The sequence below is a fragment of the Haemaphysalis longicornis genome, unplaced genomic scaffold (genome assembly GCF_048455015.1).
Source record: "Haemaphysalis longicornis isolate Haplotype H1 unplaced genomic scaffold, Haemaphysalis longicornis Haplotype H1 scaffold_9, whole genome shotgun sequence".
NCBI lineage: Eukaryota > Metazoa > Arthropoda > Arachnida > Ixodida > Ixodidae > Haemaphysalis > Haemaphysalis longicornis.
This window is the reverse complement of record NW_027526460.1, coordinates 105,334,541-105,359,944: the sequence shown is the minus strand read 5'-3', so window position 1 is coordinate 105,359,944 and position 25,404 is coordinate 105,334,541. Positions and strand designations below refer to the sequence as shown.

Here is a 25,404-nt window from a genome sequence, read left to right as displayed (position 1 = left end):
TGTTTTTTTTAATGGTGAGATAAAGTTGGTACCGGTGTTACTGGGACAAAGTAAATTTTTTTTAATGAGCCAAATCTGTACGTGGTCTATATGACCGTTTTATACCTAAGCAAATTTAGTTGGCCGAATACGCTAAACAAGTGTGGAGGCCACAGAGATGCGGGTAGCGTTTTGGCATGCCGGGAACGCTGTGCATAAACATCGGCAATTCCCGTGCATGCGCATGCTTCGAGAACTAGTGTGTGAATGCGGGCGCCAGTGCAGGCCTCCCTCACGTGATTGAGGCGCAGCACAAGGCTAGTTTAAAGATGGCAGCCGATTCGGCCGAACGGGATGGCGACGGCTCCTGGGACCGAAAATGGAACGTGTTGTGTACATCTGCCTGTAAGTGACTACCTGGCTGTTCTAAAAGGCATACAAGCGTGACTTCAAGTAGGCCGTTCAACTATATAGGACGTCATCAGAAGCATGTTGTAGATGTGGGGTGGTTAGCGCTATTCAATCACAGCCAGTTAGTTGAAGAAGCGCGTTGGTCTTTCTGTAAGGGTTTCAACAATGTTTAATGGGAAAAGATGAGAGCGGCTTTATTGAGCTGGAAATTGTTGGGCTTAGTTTTTTAGGGGCGGAGCCGTTGCTTCAAGCAACTGACAATAGTATTTCTTTCGCTTTCCCTTATTCGTGCAAATTTTGCGTTCTTCTTTAGGGCCACATACGTAGGCGCTAACCTATCACACGCAGTTCTCACGAGCAAGGACGGATCTTCTGTGGCTGGCAGCCGCAAAATCAAGAACAACACGTCCTCCTGAGTGGCGATAGTGTTAACCAGCCCGCAGGTTGCAATAAGCGACCATATAGAGGTCTCTAAATGTCATTACCATTACGTCACTAGCATGGAATTTTCTGAAATCAACGTCGAGCAAGCCCTGGTAAAGGTTGCTGAGACGGAAAGAGCGGCAAAACAAACCACCACTGCCGTCCGAAGAAGCAAAGAATCCATGGATGAAGATGCTTACCTGCTGCGGCTTCCGCCCTTAATGTCTCCGCTAACACCGCGGGCGCTTTACGTTCGTAGCGTAAATCACCTTGCCTATCACCTCTGGTTCTTCCCTATTATTCCTTTCTTTCCTGGCGGCCGTAACCGAAAAGCAGCATTTTTTTTATTTTGTGCTTTGCGCTATCTCGTGTTCTCTCGGCTTCTTGAGAATCCTCGTCAGGGAAAGCCATATATGGTCGCCTTGAAGATGGAGTCTCAAGTTTCCCGTCTCGCGATACGGCGCTCGATAGCTACTACGAGAAGAGAGATCCCGTTCGCTCGACGAAAGCTAATAGTCGTTTCGATTAGTAATTGTCCCGGGGCAACTTTTACGGCTCGCCGCAAGGTGGCGGTGGCGGCTCTTGCCTTGTTCTTTGGTTCTTTGTTTTGTTGGTCTTTGGTTTGGTCTCTTCTGCTGCTATTTGCTCCCTGCCTCTCGATTAGGAAAGATTATCTTCCCTTTTCGTGTGTGGCTCGTTCCCTGTTACGGCCGCCATCAAGGGGCAGGATGAAAGCACCGGCCTCCATGTAGGTGTAATGTACCGGCCTTCCATGGCCAGCTTTTGTGTTACAATGCTACCTACGGGTTATTCTTCTTGCGGTGCGAGTTTCGACATTTACCTTGTAGAGTCTGTGGAAGCGGCGGTAAACTTGGACGTAGGCTCGGGGTACCTAGAAAAATTTTTTTTTCTGCGTATGTTTCAGGTAGGTTACTCCTTATGCGCGGTATTGAGTTCAACGCCTTCAAGGTTTTAACTTCTCGCTTATGGGTTAATGCATTGTTGCTTCAATTTGACTGTTTCATCGAAGCTGTTGAAGGCTAGTCTCCCTTGCATTTCCCTCTTCCGCGAAACTACCTCGGTATGAATTTATTCAGCTCGTGAATTTGATGAAAAAGCGCACGCGTAAGTGCTGTTTTTCTTTACACCGCGAGGCGTTCGTGTGTGCGTATGTTTGTTTGTTGGGGTATTTGCTTCTTTTGTTATCTCCGTACATGTTTTTGCATGACGAGTTGCCTTTCTACACATTTAATTAAATTCCTTTTCTGTCGTATAAATAGGGAGGCGGCCTATAAACCGGACTGCCGCATGCTGGAGATGTTGGAAGTTTTCGAGTGTGTACGAAGTGTTAACTTTCTGTTTAAAGATGCCGTGCCCCGATCCTCCACCATGAACAGTTGCGTCTACCCGCACCCCCCCCCCCCCCCCACCCCCTTCTATTCCAGACCATGAACCGAGATTGAATGACGTCGAGGAACAGCTTGTTACAGCCGGAGTTTTGTCAAGAGTTCGCACGTTTGACCGAAATTCTCTTGTACTTTAGCTTCGCAGGTGTTTCACAATTTTGAAGCACAATGGTTTTACCGAAAGGGCATTATGGCCGACGGTTCTATAGTTTATCCGCAGTCTTGGCGTCCCTGAGGTTGTGATGACGTCCAAATACGCTTGAATAAATGAGCGGGTGGTGGCGCTAAAGACGTGCGAGTGTGTCGTTACAACTGGCTGATTTCAACAACATGATACCCCCGTTGTCTCCCAAAAATAGCTGTTGTCGTGTTGATCTGAGAGTATTTATCTGTATTGTTATTTGACAAAGCAGTTGCAAATTCCTTTAATGAAAGCAAAATTTCGGCGTTCCAGCAGCTCAACGTTAAGACAAGGAATGCAGGCAGATACGACAAAACATTTGCTGCGGTCGTTCATAGTCTTTTCCGTTGCCTCGTTTGAAACTCTAATCAACGCGTATTTAACAATCTGCACAACTTTTTTTGAGGTATGTGAAAATTTTTGTTTCAAGTTTTTTTGTTTATTTTCCCGCTTTATCGCAGCCTAAATATACTGCTCCCGCGATGCGACATCATTTCGAGCCTGTGTCAACACGGGTTCCAGCGTTCCTGCTCTCGTCGTTTGCTTCCCAACGCTTGTGCAAACAAAGGCGCCTCGCAGACATGCGCGAAGCCGTGAAATTCATTATTTACCCTCACGGGTGCGGCACACGAGGTTCTGTTTGGCGTGATACGTTTACGCTGTGCTGAACTCGAATTGAGCGTAGTCGGAGGAGAAACAAGCAGAGCAATGTTCGCTGGAATGCAGCATGGCGATGAGTTATCTCAAAGGTCGATGCCTCATCGCATTCGACCGCCAACACAATCCGCACTTCCCTGCATAATTTACAGTCCTCGGTACGTCGCTGTAGCTGGTTTACCTATTGTATCACCTGAAGGTATATTTCTGACAGTCACCACTGAGACTGACCACCACCACTGACGGTTACAGCGGAAGTACATGCGCGACGTATTTTTCTCGAGCCATTTGGCACACCGCGTAATCTCGAGCAGGCACACCGCGTAATCTACCCTCATGTGGCCTGTCTAAGTGATTTGTAGCATTCAGAGAGGCTTCCAATGCCAACTGCTTGATCGCTGTGGCCGCAAAAATGATACCGCAAATACATGGAGTGAATTCCGTTATCGGTGACGTGATTAAGTTTTACGACGTGTGTTTATCATTTGGCAGCACTACTTGCTCATTGCACTGCCCGTTTATATGCATGTAGCATCACGGTTAAATGCGAAGCCCTTCTTGCCGAATGCGGACAGATTTCGTAACTTTTGTTCAAGATGAAAGGAGTACAAAATAATTGTCAAGTTTGTAAGTAATATCCATTATTCTCTGTAGTTTATTTGTTGCCTCCGCATGGACAGTGAGGACAGCAAACTGAAATATGGACTAGTTGTACATATACGTCTATTCTGCGTTGTCACCCAGAAAGAATTCCGCCGTGTTCACCTTCAAAGCACCATTTGACAGAATGAGTAACAAAGCACAAACAAAAAGCACTGTGCCCTGTGCCTCATCCCTCCTGTTTCCTCGCGACATATTCGAATCGTCACAAACTTGCCATAGGAAATAATGTGCGAGCAATACAGGGCTCGAGTGCCCCAAAATTGCCGCTTTCGATCCGTGGATAAAAAGGGATTCGAGCCGAAGAACTGAGAACCACAGGGCGCATGGGCAGAAGGTCCATATCAAGCGTAGTTGCAGCGACGGCGCTGTCTTCTCGCAGCTGCCGGCATTGTTTGTGCTGCGGCCGAATGTCGGCACCTGGTACACCCGCTTGCCCTGCGTCTCAACTTTTTCACTTGTATTTCACTTACGTTCGATCTAACCTGGAATACGCTTCTTCTGTTTGGGACCCCGGTTTCGTCAACCTAATAAATAGTTTAGAAAGTGTTCAAAACCGCTCAGTCCGCTTCATTCTTTCCGACTACCACCGCACAGCAAGCGTTACTAACATGACGGCCACACTTAACATTCCCTCTCTTGCCTCTCGCAGAAAGCTTTCTCGACTATGCCTCTTTCATAAGATATACTATCACAATCCCCTGGTTCGATCCCGTTTCATCGCATCCCCTTCCTATACTTCTGCCCGTGTTGACCACCATCATTAAGTTCGCATTCCATTTCAGCGTACTACAACATACAGTAACACATTTCTTCCGAAGACGTGCGCTGATTGGAATCACCTGCCTGCCTCATTGGTGACTATCGCAGACACTCATCTTTTTCGCGTTGCACTCACAAACCTTATCTAAAACGTACACCACCACGCCTTACCTGCTTATCGTTTTTCCTTTTATGCTGGTGATGTGAAGGCGCGCGCACCAAAATCTCACTAAAATCAACTGACTTTTTCCACTGCGATCTACTTTTGAGTTCTTGCTTTTGTTCACTTTATATTCGTATTGTTTCTTAGCAGTGTATTTTTCAGTTGTTTTCACCTTATCCTTGGTATTGTTGTTAGGAGTGTGTTTCCAATTTTTTATCATATTAGCCTTATACTTGTTATTGTACCGTAACATGCGTGTCTTGGCTCATGCCTTCTTGCTGTTGGTTTATTTCTTTGAGTTCCTCATTTTTTACGTGCCTTATATTCCACTATTGATGTAGCCCCTTCCCTCTATAACGCTTCTTGTAAGCCCTGAGGGTAATAAATAAATAAATAAATAAATAAATAAATAAATAAATAAATAAATAAATAAATAAATAAATAAATAAATAAATAAATAAATAAATAAATAAATAAATAAATAAATAAATAAATAAATAAATAAATAAATAAATAAATAAATAAATAAATAAATAAATAAATAAATAAATAAATAAATAAATAAAAAAATAAATAAATAAATAAATAAATAGACTTGCGTGTGAAGTGAGTTCAGCGCCGAGTAGGAGTAAAGAGAATGAAACGATGATGATGGCGGCTAAATGTCGATACTGGTGAAATGACGAAATAGGCAGCATGCAGCCCGTTCCGCTGCCAAACCGAACAGAGAGAAAACTACCAACGTCTAGCCCAGTGCGCGAAAGGCATGTTGAGGGCTTCTCAAGCTAGAATAAAGCAGGCTCCTAAAGCTAGAAGGAAAGAAGTGTGCAGCACTGAAAAAGAAGGAAGAAAACGAAGAATGAAAAAAAAACCCCTGGAGCTTTGCTGTGCGTCCTTTTAAGGGCGAAGCACTTGAGGGGCTCGTTTTCGGGACATTCATTTTCAAACGTTTTATCTAGAACGTTCCATCTCCATGCGCAGAAACGCGTAATAAAAGAACACACGAGGACACCTGTTTTCCATCGTCTGGCGCTACTTCTTAGCATGCTGCGGCGTATGACAAGACGAACACTTACGGTGAGTCTGTATTTCATTTAATTGCTTAAACCGGTTCAACCGGTTCAGAACACCACCGGTTCAACCGGTTCAGAACAGCGCCACCGTTTCAGCAAGGGCACGATTTCTCCTACCGCCGGCGCTTCTCGGGCGCCCATGTGGCATGCGCGGCATTGTGGCAAGAGAGAGACTTACAACGTTTAAATACAGTTATACACTGCATTCTTCGTCCCTCCTTACGACTTACATTAGTGGAAATGGCCAGGGAGTTTCCTTTTATTATTACCTTCGTCCTCCTTTTCGTACTGTTTGTTATGATCTGTAAACGTTTATTATTAGAGCACGCAAGCCCCGCTGGTTCTTAGTCACCGAAACAGCTGCCCGGATTGGTGCCTAACTAAACCGCCGGGGACTTAGAGCATAAAAAGCAGCAGAGTAGAAGAATATCAGTAGTCGTACATAAAAAAAACTGAGGGTCAGCACAGAAAGCCGGAAATACGCGCGTCAGCAAGATTATGCGGCCTCGGGGAAAAGACGCTTGCTCTGCGTGATTTGGGTCATTCCTGTCCCCAAGAGATGATCTTTCGGTCTCATGCCGGATGCTGAGTGGCCTGGTTCGATGTCTAAGAAAAAGGGGAAGCAGAACCAGTGCAGACACTGAGGTGCGGAAAGTCCGAGTAAAAAATCAAACAAAATAAGGCAAGGAGGTAATCGAAAGTCATGCCCAAGATAAAGGCAGTAGAGTGCCCGACTATTACACGACCGTTTCCTTTACTTGTAGCCAAGGAGACGGTATTATCTACTTCCGGTACCCCATAGGGTTGTTCTGCCTAGCCCTTTTTGACAATCGATACTTCAGATCTGCCATGGAGCTGTCAGGGCCGGCCACCTGCAGATACGGCGAACGTCAACACAGGTATATGGAGAGTTCAACTGGCCTGCCGTACAAGCTAACGTATGGCGTTTTTTTCTGTATTTCAATGCTTGGCAGCACACAGGGTTAACAGAAAAGCAGATGTATATAGATCGAGCCGGAGCAGTGGAATCTGGCAGAACCCAAACCAATGCCGTTCTGCAATTGCGTGGACTCTGGGGAGAAAGACCATTGAGCCCACGCGAAAGGGCAGCCCAACATTTAACAAGTCGGCAGCTGAACGACAAGGCAGTGGCCCACATAGAAGAAAACATTCGTTCGGTTGTCGCCATGACAACAGTGTCCTGGTTGGCACTGCTGCAAAATGCTGAATGATATCAATGTGGCCTGGAAAGTAGATTCCCACGGTGCGGTAGTAGAAGGCAAGAACGTGATACTTGCCGTGCCTGAAGTCCGTCCCCTGATAGAGCATGGACCCTGTCTCCGAAGGCACCGCATCCATCACAAAGCAGAGACCGTCGGTTTCAACTTCAGGCGCGCAGGAAGAAAAAAGCGCCCACAACAAAGCCTGTGGAAAGGAAGTCTTCTGCTGTTTCGGAGCAGAAGACCTAATTGTCTTGCTGGGGCACGAAAATTTTCGAAACACCCTCAGAATGAATATGCCGACAGCTACTCCGAGATAGTTGGGCTCCAACGGGAAGCGACTGACGCACTGGACTCCCGGAAGACTTCTGCGGTACTACATATGATCGTATTCTTTTACTGATGCCTGTACCGAAGACGCCGAGATACGACCACATCCTACAGTGCGTGTAGAAGACCAACAACAACCGTCTTGAGAATGAACTCACTTCAGGGCTATGACACCAGCGTGCGCAATAGGAAAGACAGTCCACGTATAGGCTCTTTCTGTGTGCTTTTATTAGGTTTTCTATTCTGTTGAATTACTCTTCCGGTACTGCTTTTCTCAATCGTTTTTTGGTGTTGTGATTGTCCTGTGACGTGCGAGCCAGGTATACACACAGTACCTAAATGCACCGAACATATATTTGTGTATACGTATCTTGGCCTTTCGTATTTCCTAATATTCTGGAGTCGTGCAATCGTGAGTTTTCACGCCAAACTATTACACAAAATTTGAAAAGTCGTGAAAGAACCTTCTTAAAATGGCCTGATTGGGATGATGTACTCCGACGCCGGTGATGAAGGTGGGATATCGGACATCGCCCGATTTCTGCAACTGATCCTCGTGGCGGAAAATGGGAAAAGCGAAGAAATGTACCGCAGAAAGTAAAGTAGACGAGCTAGAGCCGATGAAGAAAACGTTGCGAAAGGCCACTCTTGGGAGAGCGACTTCAATCTTAGTACCTGGTCGAGGCGCGTGTCGTCATGCTGTGTTTCGGGATACTTAAGTGAGGACGCCGTTAGCGTTAAGCCCCACAAGACAGCGGTACGCTGCAGACGTGCCGCTTTAAGGTTGCCTTGGATTGTAGGTCAGGTGGACAGAACCAGAGATCCCGTAGTGCGCATGGGGCTTCATTCGGCGGGACCAGCACAAATGGAATGGCACCTCTCGGAGCTCGGTAGCTGGAACGCCTCGCGGCTGAAACACGGATTTTAGCGTCGATTAAAACTGAGCAAGCAGCGTCGCCCCCTTTTGTCACCGGCCTCTCAGCGACTTCAGTGGCTGTCCCAGTCGGGTGCGAAGTTGTTTTATCTGGCGTATGACATTTCTGTACGTTACTGTACGTTTACTGACATTTCTGCACGTTCCACCCTGGTTCTCTCTTATTACATGCGGATTTTTGGTATAAGTTTCAGTATATTCCCACTTCAAAATTGGGTACAGCCTGTTTTTATGCCCGAATACAGAACTTGGTTTGCGGTGCATGATGTTGCACGTGTGATGGTTTGAAGCTAGGTGCTGGCAGTTCTCTATCCCAAAGGTTGTAAGGCTTACTTGTTTTGATGGCAAATTAGTGGCTGCGTGGCAGCGGACACACGTTCGAAGTTAACTTGGTGCTGATTTTCTCCTTGGTCACCGCTTGTGCTGGATTATTTGGGCCCCACTTTTTCACTTGAGTTTGGCTAAAACTCTTCCCGGAAGCATTAGAGGTCTAAGCGAAAAATTTTAATTATGGTATTTTTAATGTGTTCATTCCTTTGTAAGTGCCCACAAAAACTTGGTATACGTTTGAGGCATGAAACGTTCATGGTCTTGAAATAACGTCTGCTCCATACAATTCCCATTCCCACCACAGCGCAATCTGCTATTCTACCTTGGAAGCAAGTGCGAGTAGGGTCGACATAAATTTATCTTCTGTGAAGTAATTGCGGATAGTACTTGAATTTATCCACTACCGCGTTTGATGAGTCCAGGCAAGGGCAACGCTGAAAGAGCAGAAAGCGGTCCTACAGACCGCAAAGCACACTCTACTAAGCTGAATGGAATTCCGCCATTATCTACACGAACTACTAGAACTGCAGCGTGGTAAGTGTGTTGCTTTATTTCTCCTGGATGAGGTGCGAAATATTTGCAGGCAATGTAAGAATGAATGTCTGTCTACAGAATGTGCACGCGAGTATCTAGACTAGGTGTCGGCGCGAGCTTCATTCAGGCAGCGGCAGCTTTTACATGGCCGTAGAGGATGCCAGCTTTTAATGACAGAGATCCCTTGGGCCGCGAAAACTGAGTACCATATACTTACCTATCACAAATATGAATTTTGATTTAATGGAGCGAAGCTCACGGTTTCACCGTGAACATGCATATGAGAGATTGTGAAATTTTTGTGTGGAAAGTTCTTCCTCTAGCTTGTTTGGACTTCTTTCCGGTTCACTGGCTGCTCCTATCAGCCAGATAAGATAATTGTGTTCAGTGCATACAAAGGAACTTGGGTTCTGGAATAACCTAAAGGCAACGTCCTTTGAGATCGCTTTTTTATTGAGTATTCTGAGTGGTGCATTGTGCAATTACTTCCTGATCACAGATACTTCATTCGAAGCTTTTTTGATCTCTTAACGCCAAATGGGAAAATGTTTTGATGGTAATTCTTGCCAATGGGCCCTAACCTTTTACATTTGCTTTTGTACTCCGAACTGCGCGCACGACTACTGACTAACAAACAACCTCAAATGAGGAGCAAGTCATGGCGCGTAAAATTAAAAACTGGCATCCTTTTGTAATGAAGGCCACCTGGTAAGTTTGTAATGCCTAGCGGCAGCGTGCGAAGCGTAGCCGTGCTCGGCCAATGCGGGTTTGCAGATTCCTTGCCGCCTGACCTTGGGCCTCGGCTAGACGCCCTCTGCCAGTCCCCGTCAGAGCCGCTCCTGGAGTAGAACCAAAGGTTAGCACCCACCACGTCGGCCACGCACACAGCAGCACTACCACGGGCCACTGCTACGCATTATACGGTTGCCCGCTTAAGTCGGTCCATATTGGACAGCCCATGACAGGGTGGGCACACTTGGTAGGCAAATGATAACGTTGGTTAAGTCACCACACAGACCTATACGTCTCAACCAACCAACACTAGTAACATCATTTCAACAGTTAAGAAGAAAAAGTTTTAAACTACAATTGAAATATTGTTTTAATAGAAAAACGTTCCAGTTATCTAATTATCGTGTTGATAACGGGGCATTATTATTTGACATTCATCAATAAATAAGACGAGGATATCCAAGCAACAGAAACACCACCATAATTGGGGTGTTTACCTTGGCGTTGTCGCCCAGTGTAATGAAGGGGTAATTGAAACAGAAAGACAATCATGACATTGCAACGTAGGTTACGGCGTTTAAAAGCAAAACGTCTGCCCGCGTTCAGCCGTCCATTGGCGAAAGAAGAGAAACAACACCCTAATGTCACTATGATTTCTTTGTGTAGTAAGTCAGTGAACGTATTCCGCACTTTTAGTCTAACCATCATAGTGGAGTTAAACCGTGAAGGAGGAGATTGGTTTAGATTATGGTTAAGGTTCTATATCATAGCAAGACTGCTTGCCCAGTTTTGCCATCAGACTCAATTGTTTGGTGACTACGAAAGCTCTTTAAAATTCCCTATGGTTTTGAGCCAGGGAGCACTCTCATCCCTTCATATGAAACCTGCTGCATTTACGTTATAAATGCTATGGCCATAACATGATGTTAAAATTTCCTCAAGAAATGACGAGAATAATGCAGGTAGGGAAAATATAACAAAGGGCGCCATCGTAATGTGTTCTCCTCAGATAATTTGATAGCTAATGAAGGACATCACAAATAGAAAAGAAAACGAAGGAGTTTTATCCATGCTCTTTGTAGCTGGTGGGCCTGACCACCCACATAGTAAATGTTAACAAAAGCAGACCACTTGACAACAATTTGTCAATAAAAATATAACCTAAAATACGTCAAAGAAAGGCAGACGGGTGAAGAAAGTAAGCTGTAGTATAGAAGTAAACAGCAAGATTAAGAGGCGTGTAGAAATGTAGAGACAACAGAGAAGTAATGTAACCACAGCACGAAGAAACGGGGCCAAGCCCTGCCTTCCTGGCCAGAGAAGTGGTCCTACCATTTCGTCCATTATGGCGGGATGACCATGCTACGAACCAGGCACGAAGTAGAAGAGGAAAAGAAGGGCGATGTAGGCAAGCCTTGAGATAAGCGGAGGAGGAAGAAGCGTCGAACAGAGCCACGAACAGTGGAGAGCAGAGGCAGAATAGAAGAAAGAGTCAGACAAAAAATATAGATGGAAGGGAACACAGGGACCAGAGGAAGGTAAAAGAATGCCAGAGGCGGACAGTGATGAACGCGCGATCAGGCCATGTTGTTAGCCGGTCACTTGGGCCAACTGCTTCCCAGAGAGAACGCCTAAACGGGGTCGCATCGTCGCGACGCCGGGCCCTGGATGGCCACCAGGAGTCGCTGGCTTGCACAACGCAGGACACGGTACGCGGAGAATATGGTGGGAGGGGAGAGAGAATGACATGATAAGGGCTGCCGACCGTAGCGGCAGCTGGAAGAGAAGCAGCAAGGGGAGGGCAGCAGCGAAACGGCCAGACACGCTACGCGAACACACGTACGCAAAAAAAGAAGCTTAAGGCTTGTGAAGACATAGTGTGATGGCAACGCTGAGTGACCTCGAACAACTACTCTGTAGACGCAGGCGGGTAAGAGTAAAGAGAAAAAACGGAAAAGTAGCGAAGCGTAGTAGGAAGCAAATGTTCCCGACTAAAACATGGACACAGAGCAAAAACCTTTCTGCACGTCCGCGCCCTGCATCTGCGTTTGTGTGGACGACAGGCGACGTACGCGTAACCGTGCAGAGCAACCAGTTTCGTTTGATTATTCGTTCGGGTTTTTTTTACATACGCTTTGCTTCTGTTGGCTTGATGGGCGTTAAAAATGGCGCGGACACCACTGCAAGTTGTTTATTCGCGAATAGGCTAATAAGTATTACGGGTAGATGCTATCAGTGTCAACAGACAGTACCAATCAGCATAAGGCGAAAGAAAGATGGTCACTCTTAGCTCCCAATTAGCTCTTCTTAATCATGTTTTGTTCTGTTATAATTTTGCGGACGAGCCGAGAGATATAGGAATAATTAATAATGGTACTTACTCTTTGCTACGAGATTGAGCTTTGAAATCGAAAATGTGTTTACCCTGGACGCAGTTTACATTTTTCTCAAAAGAGACTAACTTAACTACGAGCCGGCACGCATCCAAACTGCGGCCATTTGGCGACCTAAGCAAAGAAGTGTAAAAAGCCCACGCATGTACAGATAGAAAGCCTAATCTAGGCGTGAATGATTATCAGCAAGCTTGGCATAAGGCAACCTTGTTGAGTTACTACAAATATACAGTCACGTATTCATTTGTACTGCAAAGCCCCTTGTACATACCTACCACCCAGGACGAAAACGAAGACGAAGGCTGGAATTAAAAAAAAACTCCTGGGCCATTTCCACTAATGTGAAAAACAATGGCCTGCATATATGCTTCAGCAAGTCAGGTCCGCGTAATTTTTGTTTCGCATGTGTAAAGATGATGGTAGCGTTCCTGCTTGTTGAACTGGGAAGATTGAAACTCTGCGCCCGCGCAGGTACGACTGCTTTAGGCAGTTGCAATAAACCTGCGATGATATTGCTTTACATCGCGGTTACTGCGGTGAGCGCCAGCAGATACTAGCTGTCCGCATATTTTGCGAGATCGATACCTCGTAAAACACAGCAGGAACCGGTAGCATTCCTTAATATAAAACTGTAGAAGCACACTTGAAATATACTAGCATGTACAACGGCTACTTGGTGGAAGTACCGGATGCATGAAAAACCTGTGTGTGTCCAAAGTTGAGCACCTAATAAAATAGGGCATCTCGAACCATGTGGATCTTCGCTTTGAACAGCTCATCACATCAACCTCCCTTGCATTTCACAATTATCTCAAACACCTGAAAAAAATCAGATGATAACATAGCAAGATGACGTACACACCAAAGATTTTAAAATGAACACAATGAACCTCTTGCCAATATACGCTTCCAAAAAAAATAAATCTCTATATTATTGGTGAAAACCAGTGCAACCGTACATGTTTTAATAGATACAGATGGGCGAAAATAAATCAAAATACATGATTTGCAGTTATAGCCCCATAGACAGAATAAAAAAAATAGCAAATAAGAAACCGTCTGGACATAGTAAGGAAGCAGCATTCCGGAGAAAGCATTACGTAAACAAACCTGAATCAAAAAACAAACTCTATATATTTATATAGCGTTTACTAGCAATAGAAACATTAGTAGTAGTAATTACGCTAGTCCAATATGTTTTCAATGAGAATATAACAGTGTTAAAAACCCCGAATTTTACTATCTTTACTTACACATAGAGTGAGAGCGGCAACATCATATTGTCCAGTAATGAACAAGGTATCAATGAGGAACCAGATGCTTCTAGGAACGAAAATTAAAACTAATTGTGATAACGAAAAGAAACATTTCGACGTGTCGTTCAAAAAAACCTTGAAAGCACACCGCACAGTTTTCTGTTATAAAATATTTCACGTCCTAGGACAAATATTGAATTGTCGCTACTCAATTTGTGTCTAGACGTTCAGTATAATCAAAGCAGTAATGGCACTATCGAGCTCAAATAGCCGTAGCTTATTTCAATTCCTATGGACGCGAAAATCACACTGCGCAGTTCAAACGCCAAGAAACAACGCGGCTGCGAACCATTAAAAAGGCACAAAAAGTGAAGAAAAAGCCGTAAAATATGAACTTCAGAAGAAGTTTTTAGAAATTAAGTTTGAAAACAGTAAAGAATCTGTGTGTGGTACTGGAACACGCCTCTATGAGGGTTCTCGTAAAGAATGCGAGTGAACTATTTCTGTTAGAAATAAAGGATTGCGCCAATGAATGAATTCGAAGCCACACTACATTGTTTGTAAATCTGAATTGCTGGTACGGCTGCAAGGCTCACCGCAATTAGATATCTGCACAAGGTAGGGAAGAGCAGAAGTTTACGGACCACGAAATCAGCAATTTTGAGTTCACTTCCTCACGGCAGCCCGGAGCACTATGGGCGGTTGTCACAAACTCGAGCGTACGACGTCTAAAAGTACCGTATATATTTTTCATTTTATTGTACAGCGCCTAATTCTTCTTACACTCGGTTCTATTCGCCCGAGACAACGCTGGAAGTTTCTCGAACGAAGAGGCGGTAACACGATCTTACGCCGGCTGGCCGGCCAGAAAACAACAAAAATAAAACCTCCGCCGCTCCGGTTTCGTCGAAGCTTCCAGTACTTTCGAGGAGGTGCGCGTGGCCTTGCCAGTGCTTAAGAGCGTCGATCATTCTAGAATGGAGAAGAGGGAAGTTATTCGCTGACGGCAGCGGGCGCGTTGTGTGTGTGCTCTCCCCCTCCGCGCCGGCACGGCTATAAAAAGAGAAGCCACACCTAAACCCACCAGCTACGTTTGGACGTCGTGATTGACAACTGCACCTGCCAGTTTGTACATCACACCATCGGCGACCCGCGCCCTGGAGGACTCCAACGTGCTCCCGGGCCTCGAATGACCGTGATCGTCTCGGACGGCCTGGCCTACAGCGAAGCCACGCTTCCCAGGTAGCCGACTCGCCTCCGACAGTGGTGCATCGTCCGGCCCGGTCGGTGAATATGCTGGGACTCTGTCTCTCATAAGCATCGAACTGTTCGTTTCTTTTTAGTTAACTGCTCCGATTCGTAATCTTCATTTGTTAACGCTCCTGTTTGTATCAATTTGTCTAATTGAACTGTTTCTTGTATTAGAATTCCAACTGCGTTGTCTGTCATTATCGATCTGTTACCTCGTGCTTGTGTATGTAACTTGCCTGTCTAAATATAGGTCTTTGTGTTGTTTGTTCGTTCAAGGCTCTTGCTCATTCTTGCCGCTCTAGTCGGCGAAAGCCGCACATCAGACGGCCACCCCCTTTGTCACCTGTGCCCTGTAGATTCGGTGGGGTTTGTTGGCTCTCTTGAGTCGACTCCCCATATCTTCTGACAGTGCACCCTAATTTAAGGAAACGGGTGACAATTTCTGGCGTCCGCGACAGGACGTCTGATGTGAGCGGTAGGGAAGAGAAAGAGCCTGGAACTTTTTTGGCATAGGTTGCTACTGCCTTCATAAGTTGGTGCTCTTGTAAACTTTCTCTGTGTAGATATACCTAGCTAGAGGCTAGAGTATTGTGGCTAGATTGCGATACATTTGCAATCATGGATTTAGAGAAAATCGTAGCGTTGGGCTGCCAACTGGGCCTGTCAGGGGCCGAACTACGAAAGTGGGTTGCGCAGAAAGAAAAAGAAGAAAACGAGAAGGCTGAGAGAGCAAGACAGGCAGCGCGAGAAGAGGCAGAAAAAGCGCGAGAAGAGGCTGAGAAAGCAAGACAGGCAGCACGAGAAGAGGCTGAGAGGGCTGAAAGAGAAAGAGAGAAAGAATTTCAGAGACAACTTCAGTTGGAGCGAGAGAAAGCGGAGCTAGAAGAGAAAGCCCGCCAGGCAGAGGCAGAAAGGGAGCGAGCGAAAGCGGAGCGAGAAGAGAAAGCACGCAATGATGAGATAGAGAAATTAAAAACAGAAATCGAGGCACTGCGTTTGGAGAGAGACTCTACGTCAGCCGTTCGGAGCATAAGAGAAGAAAATAACGGCGTACGCCTGAACCCGAGCAAGCTCCTTGTGGCATTTGACGAAAAAAAGGATGATCTCGACGCTTACATTCGTCGGTTCGAAGGAATAGCCAGAAGCCAAAACTGGCCGGAAGACCAATGGTCTACTGCTCTAAGCACACGTTTAAGCGGCGAAGCACTGAGCGTGTTTGGGAGATTGACCCCAGAGGACGCCGCTGACTACAGCAAGGTCAAGGCCGCGCTGTTGAAAAGGTTTCGCTTCACAGTAGATGGCTTCCGAGAGAAGTTCAGAAGTGAAACGCCCGCAGATGGCGAAACCGCCACACAATTTGCGGCTCGCCTGAGCCACTACTTCGACCGCTGGACAGAGCTAGCCGAAAGAGGAAAGGAGTATGCATCACTGCGGGAGCTGCTGATAAAAGAGCAATTTCTGAATGGGTGTCACCCAAGTCTTTCTCTGTATCTGAAAGAAAGAAGAGTGAAGTCTCTTTCCGAAATGCTGGAACTGGCCGACCAGTACCTTGAGGCGCAGAGAAGCACCAATCTAGGAAGGGCAAAAAGGGACAAAAGAGAAGACTCTGGACGCGTTGAGCCGGAGAAGAAAACGGCCGGTCAGAAGCCCCCGCCCAAGTGTTACCTGTGTAACAAGTTGGGACACCACGAAAATAACTGCCGGAGCAATTTCGCGGGAAGCAACGCTCCAAAATGCTTCAAGTGCGGGCGCCACGGACACAGGGCAGACGTTTGCAGGAGTAACAACAAAGTTCCGCCTCAGGTTTCGTGCGTCTACGCACCACCTAAGCAGCCAAAGCCCGACGAGATCAGCGAAGGCTTTGTAGAACTCAAGAATGGCAAGAAGATCCCGGTCGTGAACGCGGTCATTATGACGGGATCGCAGTTCCGAGGGGAGCGTATGCCCGTTGCTCAGGGAAAGTTGGCCGATCAAGATGTTTCGGTTTTGCGTGACACAGGATGCAGCCTAGTGATCGTGCGAAAAGACCTGGTACGAGATGAAGATCTCACAGGGGAGACTAGCCCCGTGTATTTAGCGGACGGCACCATTCGGAATTTGCCCGAGGCTCAGATCGAGGTACAGACTCCATACTACAGCGGAAGGGTTAACGCCCTCTGCATGAAGACGCCGCTGTACGACCTCATTCTCGGCAACATCAACGGAGTGAGAGCCCCTGACGACCCCATCACTTCACCGACCCAGGAAGAAATACCCCCAGACACGATCACACAGCAAGCTATGGACGAGCCACAGCCCGATGTCTCGGCCGAAGGGGAAGTCGCGGCCGTGGTAACACGAGCACAGTCACAAAAGAAGGCGCGACGCTTTCAGCCGTTAAAGACCGCTGCGCCGACGTCCGAACCACTTGAAGAGTGCAGTTATGCTGAAGAACAAGAAAAGGACCACTCTTTGAAATCCTGCTTCGCACAAATCGGCAAGGAGACGAAAAACCCGAAGAATAAGCATAAGATCGAGTTCAAGCTGGAAGATAACCTCCTTTACCGGCGATTCACCGAGAAGAGCGGTCGGGAAGTACGGCAACTAGTCGTCCCCATAGGCCGCCGACCAACCGTCCTGAAAACGGCCCACGACGGCATCATGGCTGGCCACTTGGGTGTGGAGAAAACGAAGGACCGGATACTGGAAGACTTTTACTGGCCGGGTATCACAGCAGACGTGAAGAGGTTCGTCGCTTCGTGTGACATTTGCCAACGAACGATCCCCAAGGGAAGAGTGCCACGAGTACCCCTGGGAAGGACGCCGGTTATAGAAACACCGTTCCACCGAGTGGCGATTGACATCGTCGGTCCGATCCACCCACCGTCGAAGGCCGGAAACCGATTCATCCTCACGCTGATGGACTGTGCAACCCGGTACCCGGATGCTATTGCAGTGCCAAGCGTCGAGACGGAACGCGTCGCCGAAGCGCTAGTCGAGATGTTTTCTCGAGTGGGAGTCCCCAAAGAGGTGTTGAGTGACCGGGGGACCAACTTCACATCCGAACTCATGAAGGAAGTGGCGCGGCTGCTCTCAGTACGCCAACTCCACACTAGCCCATACCACCCGATGGCCAACGGGATGGTCGAAAAGTTCAATGGAACCTTAAAACTCATGTTGAAGCGAATGTGTGCGGAGAAACCCCGGGACTGGGATCGCTACCTAGCTCCACTACTCTTCGCGTACAGAGAAGTGCCGCAAGCAAGCCTCGGATTCTCTCCCTTCGAGCTACTGTACGGCCGCCACATCCGAGGTCCCCTGTCCATCCTTAAGGAGATGTCGAGTAATGAAAGTCTGGATGAGGAGACCAAAACGACGTATCAACATGTTCTCGACCTTCGTAACAGGCTGGAAGAAACCTGTCGCGTAGCGCACGAAGAACTCGAGAAGGCAGGGGCCCGTTATGCGAAGTTGTACAACCGAAAGACGAGGAATCGACGATTCCAGACCGGAGACAAAGTCTTAATCCTGCTCCCGACGGATAACAACAAGCTCCTTCTCCACTGGAAAGGACCATTCGAGGTGAAAGAAAGAAAAGGGGAAGCAGACTACGTCATCGAGACCCGCAGTGGGCCCAAAATCTTTCACGCCAACCTGCTGAAGAAGTACGAAGAAAGGAAACCCAACCCCGAAAAGACAATGTGCAACGCGATATGCGGCGTGTCTGAAACTAGTGAAGAGAGCAGCATACCGGTTCCGGAATGTGTCAAGACGGAAGGCATCGCTGACGTCAAACTTTCCCCACACCTTACAACAACGCAAAAGGCCCAAATTGAGGCAGAACTGAAGCAACATTCTAAGATTTTCTCGAACGTTCCAGGAAAAACTCATTTGGTGGAATGTCACCTGGAGCTCACCACCGACACCCCAGTTCACGTAAAACAATACCCACTGCCGTTTGCCACGGTGGAGAACATGGAGAAGGAAGTGCAGGACATGAAAACCCTGGACATCATAGAAGAATCAGTGTCCCCGTATAACTCCCCGGTGTTGCTGGTGAAAAAGCCCGACCACACTAACCGGTTCGTCGTAGACTACCGAAAACTCAACAACATACTAGTCGCCGATTCAGAACCAATGCCCCGAGCCGATGCCGTATTTGCGGCCGCAGGCGGCAAAAAGTACTTTTCCAAATTGGACTTTGTAAAGGGGTACTGGCAAATTCCTCTTTCGGAGGAGTCCAAACCCAAGACTGCCTTTTCCACAACGTCGGGACTTTACCAGTTCCGTTACATGCCGTTCGGAATCAAAACCGCTCCCGCCGTCTTCGCCAAGCTGATGTGGAGAATCGTCAACGGTGTCCCCGGGGTTAATCATTACTACGACGACGTGTTAATTGCCAGCAGCACGTGGGAAGAGCACGTTGCATCACTCCGAGAGCTTTTCAGCAGAATTGAAGCGGCTGGACTGACCGTACGCCCAAGCAAGTGTGAGTTCGGGGCAACAGAGATTGACTTCCTCGGACATCGAATTGGGCAAGGAGAACTAGCACCGCTGGAAAAGAACCTGGAAAAGATCCAGACAGCGCCGCCTCCGAAAACAAAACGGCAAGTTCGGGCATTCCTCGGCCTAACAGGCTATTATCGCGAATTTATTCCGAACTATGCCGAGATCAGCGCACCGCTAACCGAACTCACCAAAAAAGGGGAAAACAACATCGTCAAGTGGAGCACCGCTCAAGAAGAAGCCTTCCAAGAGCTCAAACGGCGTATCTCTAGCCCACCTATACTTAGACTCCCAGACTTCACTCAGACATTCGTGCTCCGCACTGACGCCTCCCAAACCAGCCTCGGCGCCGTGCTCATGCAACGCTACGAGGGCACGCTTCACCCTATAGCGTACGCCAGCAGGAAACTTGTGCCCCGAGAGGCCTCTTATAGCACTATTGAAAGAGAATGTCTTGCCCTTGTTTGGGGAGTCCAAAAGTTCAACGCGTACTTGTACGGTCGGCCGTTTATCGTGCAAACCGACCACCAGCCACTCCGTTACATTCAGCAAGCAAAACAGCTGAATAGTAGAGTCCTCCGCTGGAGTCTGCTTTTACAGGAATACCAGTTCACAGTCGAACATATTAAAGGGAGCGAGAATGTGGGAGCAGACTACCTAAGCAGAGTGTAAATCCAGCAATACCTGTCATTGTGTACCACGAGTAGAATATTTTAGGTTGTATCTTCACAAGGTGGTGCCTGACGTTTACATTCGTAGCTTCTATATTGTACCGAACTTGAAGTGTAACTATGTGTACTACTGATTGTACAGTACATTTGCCGTGTATTGTTGGCGTGACTAGTGGTGGCATTCGTGAACGTTGTAGTTGTCGACTGCTAGAGCTTTATTGTGCTCAAACTTATGAGTTGTCCCTAGGATGTGTATTTGTTGAAAAATCCGCGCCAAACCGCTGTTCTGTACGCGAATTCTGTACCTGTCATTACTATTATGAAGAACATTGGGCTGTACTTTATTTTGTGTTCGTAGGCACAGCCTCTTTTTGTTCCCTAAGTGTGAACGACGCGAACGCACGACTTTGTTAGTTTTGGGAATATTATTGCATAATATTCTGAAACTGGGGGGCTGTGTCACAAACTCGAGCGTACGACGTCTAAAAGTACCGTATATATTTTTCATTTTATTGTACAGCGCCTAATTCTTCTTACACTCGGTTCTATTCGCCCGAGACAACGCTGGAAGTTTCTCGAACGAAGAGGCGGTAACACGATCTTACGCCGGCTGGCCGGCCAGAAAACAACAAAAATAAAACCTCCGCCGCTCCGGTTTCGTCGAAGCTTCCAGTACTTTCGAGGAGGTGCGCGTGGCCTTGCCAGTGCTTAAGAGCGTCGATCATTCTAGAATGGAGAAGAGGGAAGTTATTCGCTGACGGCAGCGGGCGCGTTGTGTGTGTGCTCTCCCCCTCCGCGCCGGCACGGCTATAAAAAGAGAAGCCACACCTAAACCCACCAGCTACGTTTGGACGTCGTGATTGACAACTGCACCTGCCAGTTTGTACATCACACCATCGGCGACCCGCGCCCTGGAGGACTCCAACGTGCTCCCGGGCCTCGAATGACCGTGATCGTCTCGGACGGCCTGGCCTACAGCGAAGCCACGCTTCCCAGGTAGCCGACTCGCCTCCGACAGTGGTGCATCGTCCGGCCCGGTCGGTGAATATGCTGGGACTCTGTCTCTCATAAGCATCGAACTGTTCGTTTCTTTTTAGTTAACTGCTCCGATTCGTAATCTTCATTTGTTAACGCTCCTGTTTGTATCAATTTGTCTAATTGAACTGTTTCTTGTATTAGAATTCCAACTGCGTTGTCTGTCATTATCGATCTGTTACCTCGTGCTTGTGTATGTAACTTGCCTGTCTAAATATAAGTCTTTGTGTTGTTTGTTCGTTCAAGGCTCTTGCTCATTCTTGCCGCTCTAGTCGGCGAAAGCCGCACATCAGACGGCCACCCCCTTTGTCACCTGTGCCCTGTAGATTCGGTGGGGTTTGTTGGCTCTCTTGAGTCGACTCCCCATATCTTCTGACAGTGCACCCTAATTTAAGGAAACGGGTGACAGCGGTAGTTTTCATTAGTTCAGAACTCACACGACATCTCGCATGCATTTGGCAGTTTGTCGAGCTGCTATAGGAAGTGAAATAACCTAAGATTGCTGTTTTTTTGGTCCGTAGACTTTTAATCGTGGCGGTGCATTGTAGCACTTCCGCCACCATGTGGTGTCACTACACTGAACAGCAGAGTGAAATGAATATTATTCAGTGCCTTGCCGTTTATAGCGCACGCTTTGGGTACACTTTTTGCTGCAGTGCTAGTGCCTTGCCCCATGCATCCCAGCTCGACCGCACTTGTCACGAAAAAGAACACACAAAACGCCCCGGTGTGCCAACTTTATGGAAGATGCCCTTCAGCTACATATTACCTGGACAACACCTGCCAATAAAGGGAGCCCACGAAAACCAGAAGTGCGCCCACACTAAGGAAGATGCAGCGATAAGCAATCTACCCCCCGAGAGGGCTTGTAATAAGCTCCAAAAGCGCGTGTTCCTGCTATCTTCAACGAAATTCCTGACGAATTGTTCTCTTCAACAACGCGGAAACACTTGCTTGCAGCTATGCTGGCATTTGAAACATGCTGAAGTATGTATGTGTATGCGGTGATTGGTAGCTATTTCTTTGTTCTTTAATTGTTTTCTTGTGATGAGGAAAATGCCCCCCATGTAGCTGAAAGCCATGTTTATTTATGGTATCTTTCTTTGTCTATTTGTCTTTGTCTCTTCTGTTTGTCGGTTGTTGTTTGCTTTCCTTTTCTCTTTCCTTCTTTTAATTTTTTGTGTTTTCTTTTTCTCTCTTTCTTTCTTTTCTTTTTTGTTTGCTTGTTTCTTTTTACCTTCCTATTCAGTTACCACTGTCAATGAGTGTTTTTTACAGAAGTGAAGGCCGTTGCTGCCGGGCGATGCCGCACAAGCAGACCTGTAGGCTTTGGCGGCCCCATTTTCCTTCTGTATGTAGTCCTTGATAATAAACAACGATTATTAATATTATAACTTACGGGCATCAGCCCGGGTCAAAGTCATACCCACCAACCAAAATTATTTCTGTTTCTTATTTCGTAAAACAACTAGCACTATTGCAATACGCGAAGAATGCACTGGGCAAATGCCTACGGCGTAATGAGCACGTGCTGTAGCAACTCTTCTGGATGTACACAAAGCTTTCTTCCTTGTTGTGGACTTGCCCTATAAGCGAGCACACTGCCGGATGAAGCCCTCCCATCGCATTTCTGCCACTTACTGGCAATCTTAAAGCCGAGGTGTGGCAATTTTTACACGCATCTTGTATTTAATAAAATCTTGAAAAAAGGACTTGCTCCTAAGCATGAGGTAAGTGGTCAGCAGTTACAAAGCAGATAAAATAAAGTGACCACAGTTCAAACATTTGCGCCCAAAGTATTCACGCCGTTTTAAAAGCACAAAACTCTAAACTTCAGAGACTACCATGACAGTGACAATAGTTGCAGCATTCCCAGGAAACAATTTTGAATCTATTGTGTTAGGCCTCGTCAACCTCCTCAGTGAGCAGTTTTTTGTCTGAGGTTTGTTTTTGCTCTGGGGAAAATAATAAAAACTTATCTGATTCTTATTCTGGTCCTGATGTTTGCAAGCTCATCTGCCTTCTTTAAAATACCGCAATTGCTGACGATTTCCATTGGCGGCATCTCCCAAACTTTACGCCGCTTAGTGCACAATTTTCGCTTCTGCATTAATCTAGAAAAATACGCACGGCGGTTTATGCGCTCAGCCGCACTTCACCTCTGCGAAAAAATCAGGCTAATAAAAAAGTTCGATTAGAAAAACCATTAAAACGCAAGGCGGTGAATCCTGTCTGAACAAAGAAAGAACTAAAAGTAAAGCAGAGCAGACAACACGGGGGGTGGGGATCGAGTTCAAAGGGAGCGAGTGTTCTTAAGTGCCCCGCGTTTCCCAAAACGGCTCGGGCCCGCCGGTGTGCTCGGGTCTTGTGGAGAGAGAGCAGGAAGCATTGAGAGGAAAGAGATCGATTTCTGCACCGAGTGGCCTGTGCTCGCCTGAGCGACCTGCGTCGCGCGCCACGCACACCTCCGCAAGAACGACCCCGTCGCACGCACCGGTTGTCTCGCCGACGCATTGTCCGCGCGGGACGCCTCCTCGACGACGCCGTTGACGCCGCGGTCCGCAATTGCTGTTAAATAGCCCAGGCAAGGCACCATGGCCTGTTCGAAGGGCGCGTAATCATGTGTGGCCATTGCGGCCTGGCCTCACCGATGGATGAATTGGGGTAGCGATTTCAGCATGTACATTGCTTGCGGGCTTCGCTGTTGGCACGCAGTCTTTGAGTCAAGCGCCGACTGTGCAACCCTTTATACTGCAACCGTTGAGTAGCCTTCGCTAGAGACGAGCGGCGGACACCCTGCGGCTGATAGTTGCCTCCTGGAATGTCTTATTTTCTGTGTACACGCAGCTGTCGTCTTGTTCGAAAGAAACGTTATTGCTTGGCTTTTTTAGAATCTTTTCCGAACCTACAATGTTCTTACACCCTGTCGCAGTGCCTATTCTAAGCAGAACGTATTAAAATTTTAAAATATTATTTAAGTTGTATTTCTTGATGGTTGCAAAATGAACACCGGCGTGACAGAGTGGGCATAGATGGCCAGAAAAGTTAAAACGGATGCTAACAACCAGGCCTTACCGGAGCGCCCAAACGAAGCTGGCGTGGTGACAAGAACACTAAAAACATCCGCTACAGCCACGCATGGCCTATTTCGGATCACAGCTGCAAAAGTGAGGAGTAGGCCGGGACGATTGTCACGTCAAAGTGCTTTGTTCGAGCTCTAGCACAAATACAGGCTTCTTTATCTACTAGCTTCTTTGTGAATTGATATATGCATACTGCAGATGAATTTGTCTGTCTTTGAAGTGCCCTTGGACATCGGATAAAAGAGGAAATTACTTTTTGCACTTATCAAAAGGAATGAATTTTTCGACAACGTAAAAATTACAAACGTTTGGGGGTAATCCAGAACCCATCAGGCAGTAATGAACGGATATAAAATCAATTTGTATTAAAGTGCAATTTCTCAAAATGCAACGTCATAGTTTCACCTGGTAGAAATTTTATTTTTGGATTATTCTAGGTCATAAGCTAGGCAGACTTTATTCCACATACGCCATACAACAGTAAATTGTCAACATGTACCTGCATACAACTGTGCAGGTTTTTTCGTTGCTTGTTTGGCTAGAAATTCTTGCATAACTCATATAGTTTACACCAGTGGCGTGCAGTACTACAGACAGCACAATGTTGTAAACAATCCAGAAGCACCAGCGCGTCTAACTCACTGTGACATCGTAGTACGCCTGGTTGAAGGAATAGGACCGAAGGCATTGTGACTCAGCATGAATTTTCTTTCGTGCGTTTGGTAGGTGGAGCAGAAAGCCCCAAACACCTATTGTCGCTTTCAATCAACCGCGCACAGTAAAACGACGCGGTGAGTTAGACGTGTTGGGTCTTCTGGATTGTTTGCAACAATGTATTATCTGTAGTACTTCACGCAGCTTGTGAATGGAAATATAGCACCGTGTTCACCAAATTGGTCGCTTTTGAACTCCAGCTGACATGCATGAGTGAAACCTGGGGGTTTGTAAACGGAGCTAGCAGTTATCCAATGTTAGTGAGTCAGAAATATCAGAAAATGCTGCCGACAGTGGTTCATTTTAAAAATCGCATAGATTTAACCACTAAAATACATACATAAACACCCGACATAATTAGGTTCTTACATAAAACTAACTTTTACAGCTGCCGTTACCCAAGGCACGAATGTCTTATATGACGATTACGCACTGAGACGCAGCGCAATTTAAAGAATATTACCGTCCGCGTATACAGGGCGAGCGCTAAAGCCTGGAATGATTGGACGTCATGATCTTCCGGTCGACAATCTTTACGCCGAAGCAAGGCCTATGGTTCACAGCTATTACAGCTCTTGCAGAGCGTGGCACTACATTAATTCTTGAAGATGCATTTATTCATTAAGGGATCAATCAATACAACAAAGGAAATTATTCTTGAAATTCCCAAGTCGTAGACGTGGGCTGTAAGATTTAGTTATACCTTCGAGGTGACATTTCT

The 25,404-nt window shown here is 46.8% G+C and overlaps 2 protein-coding genes across 2 annotated transcripts in view; one reads left to right on the top strand and one right to left on the bottom strand.

The window, feature by feature from the left end:
• LOC144153087 (voltage-dependent calcium channel subunit alpha-2/delta-1-like) overlaps positions 1-25,404 on the bottom strand; it is a 219,802-nt gene that overhangs the window by 141,473 nt on the left and 52,925 nt on the right. The gene's annotated exons all lie outside the window — the stretch shown is intronic.
• On the top strand, positions 14,942-19,852 carry LOC144152394 (uncharacterized). Its single transcript, XM_077683661.1, has one exon. It carries the CDS (start codon positions 15,314-15,316, stop codon positions 19,850-19,852), a length of 4,539 nt encoding a protein of 1,512 aa, XP_077539787.1. The 5' UTR covers positions 14,942-15,313.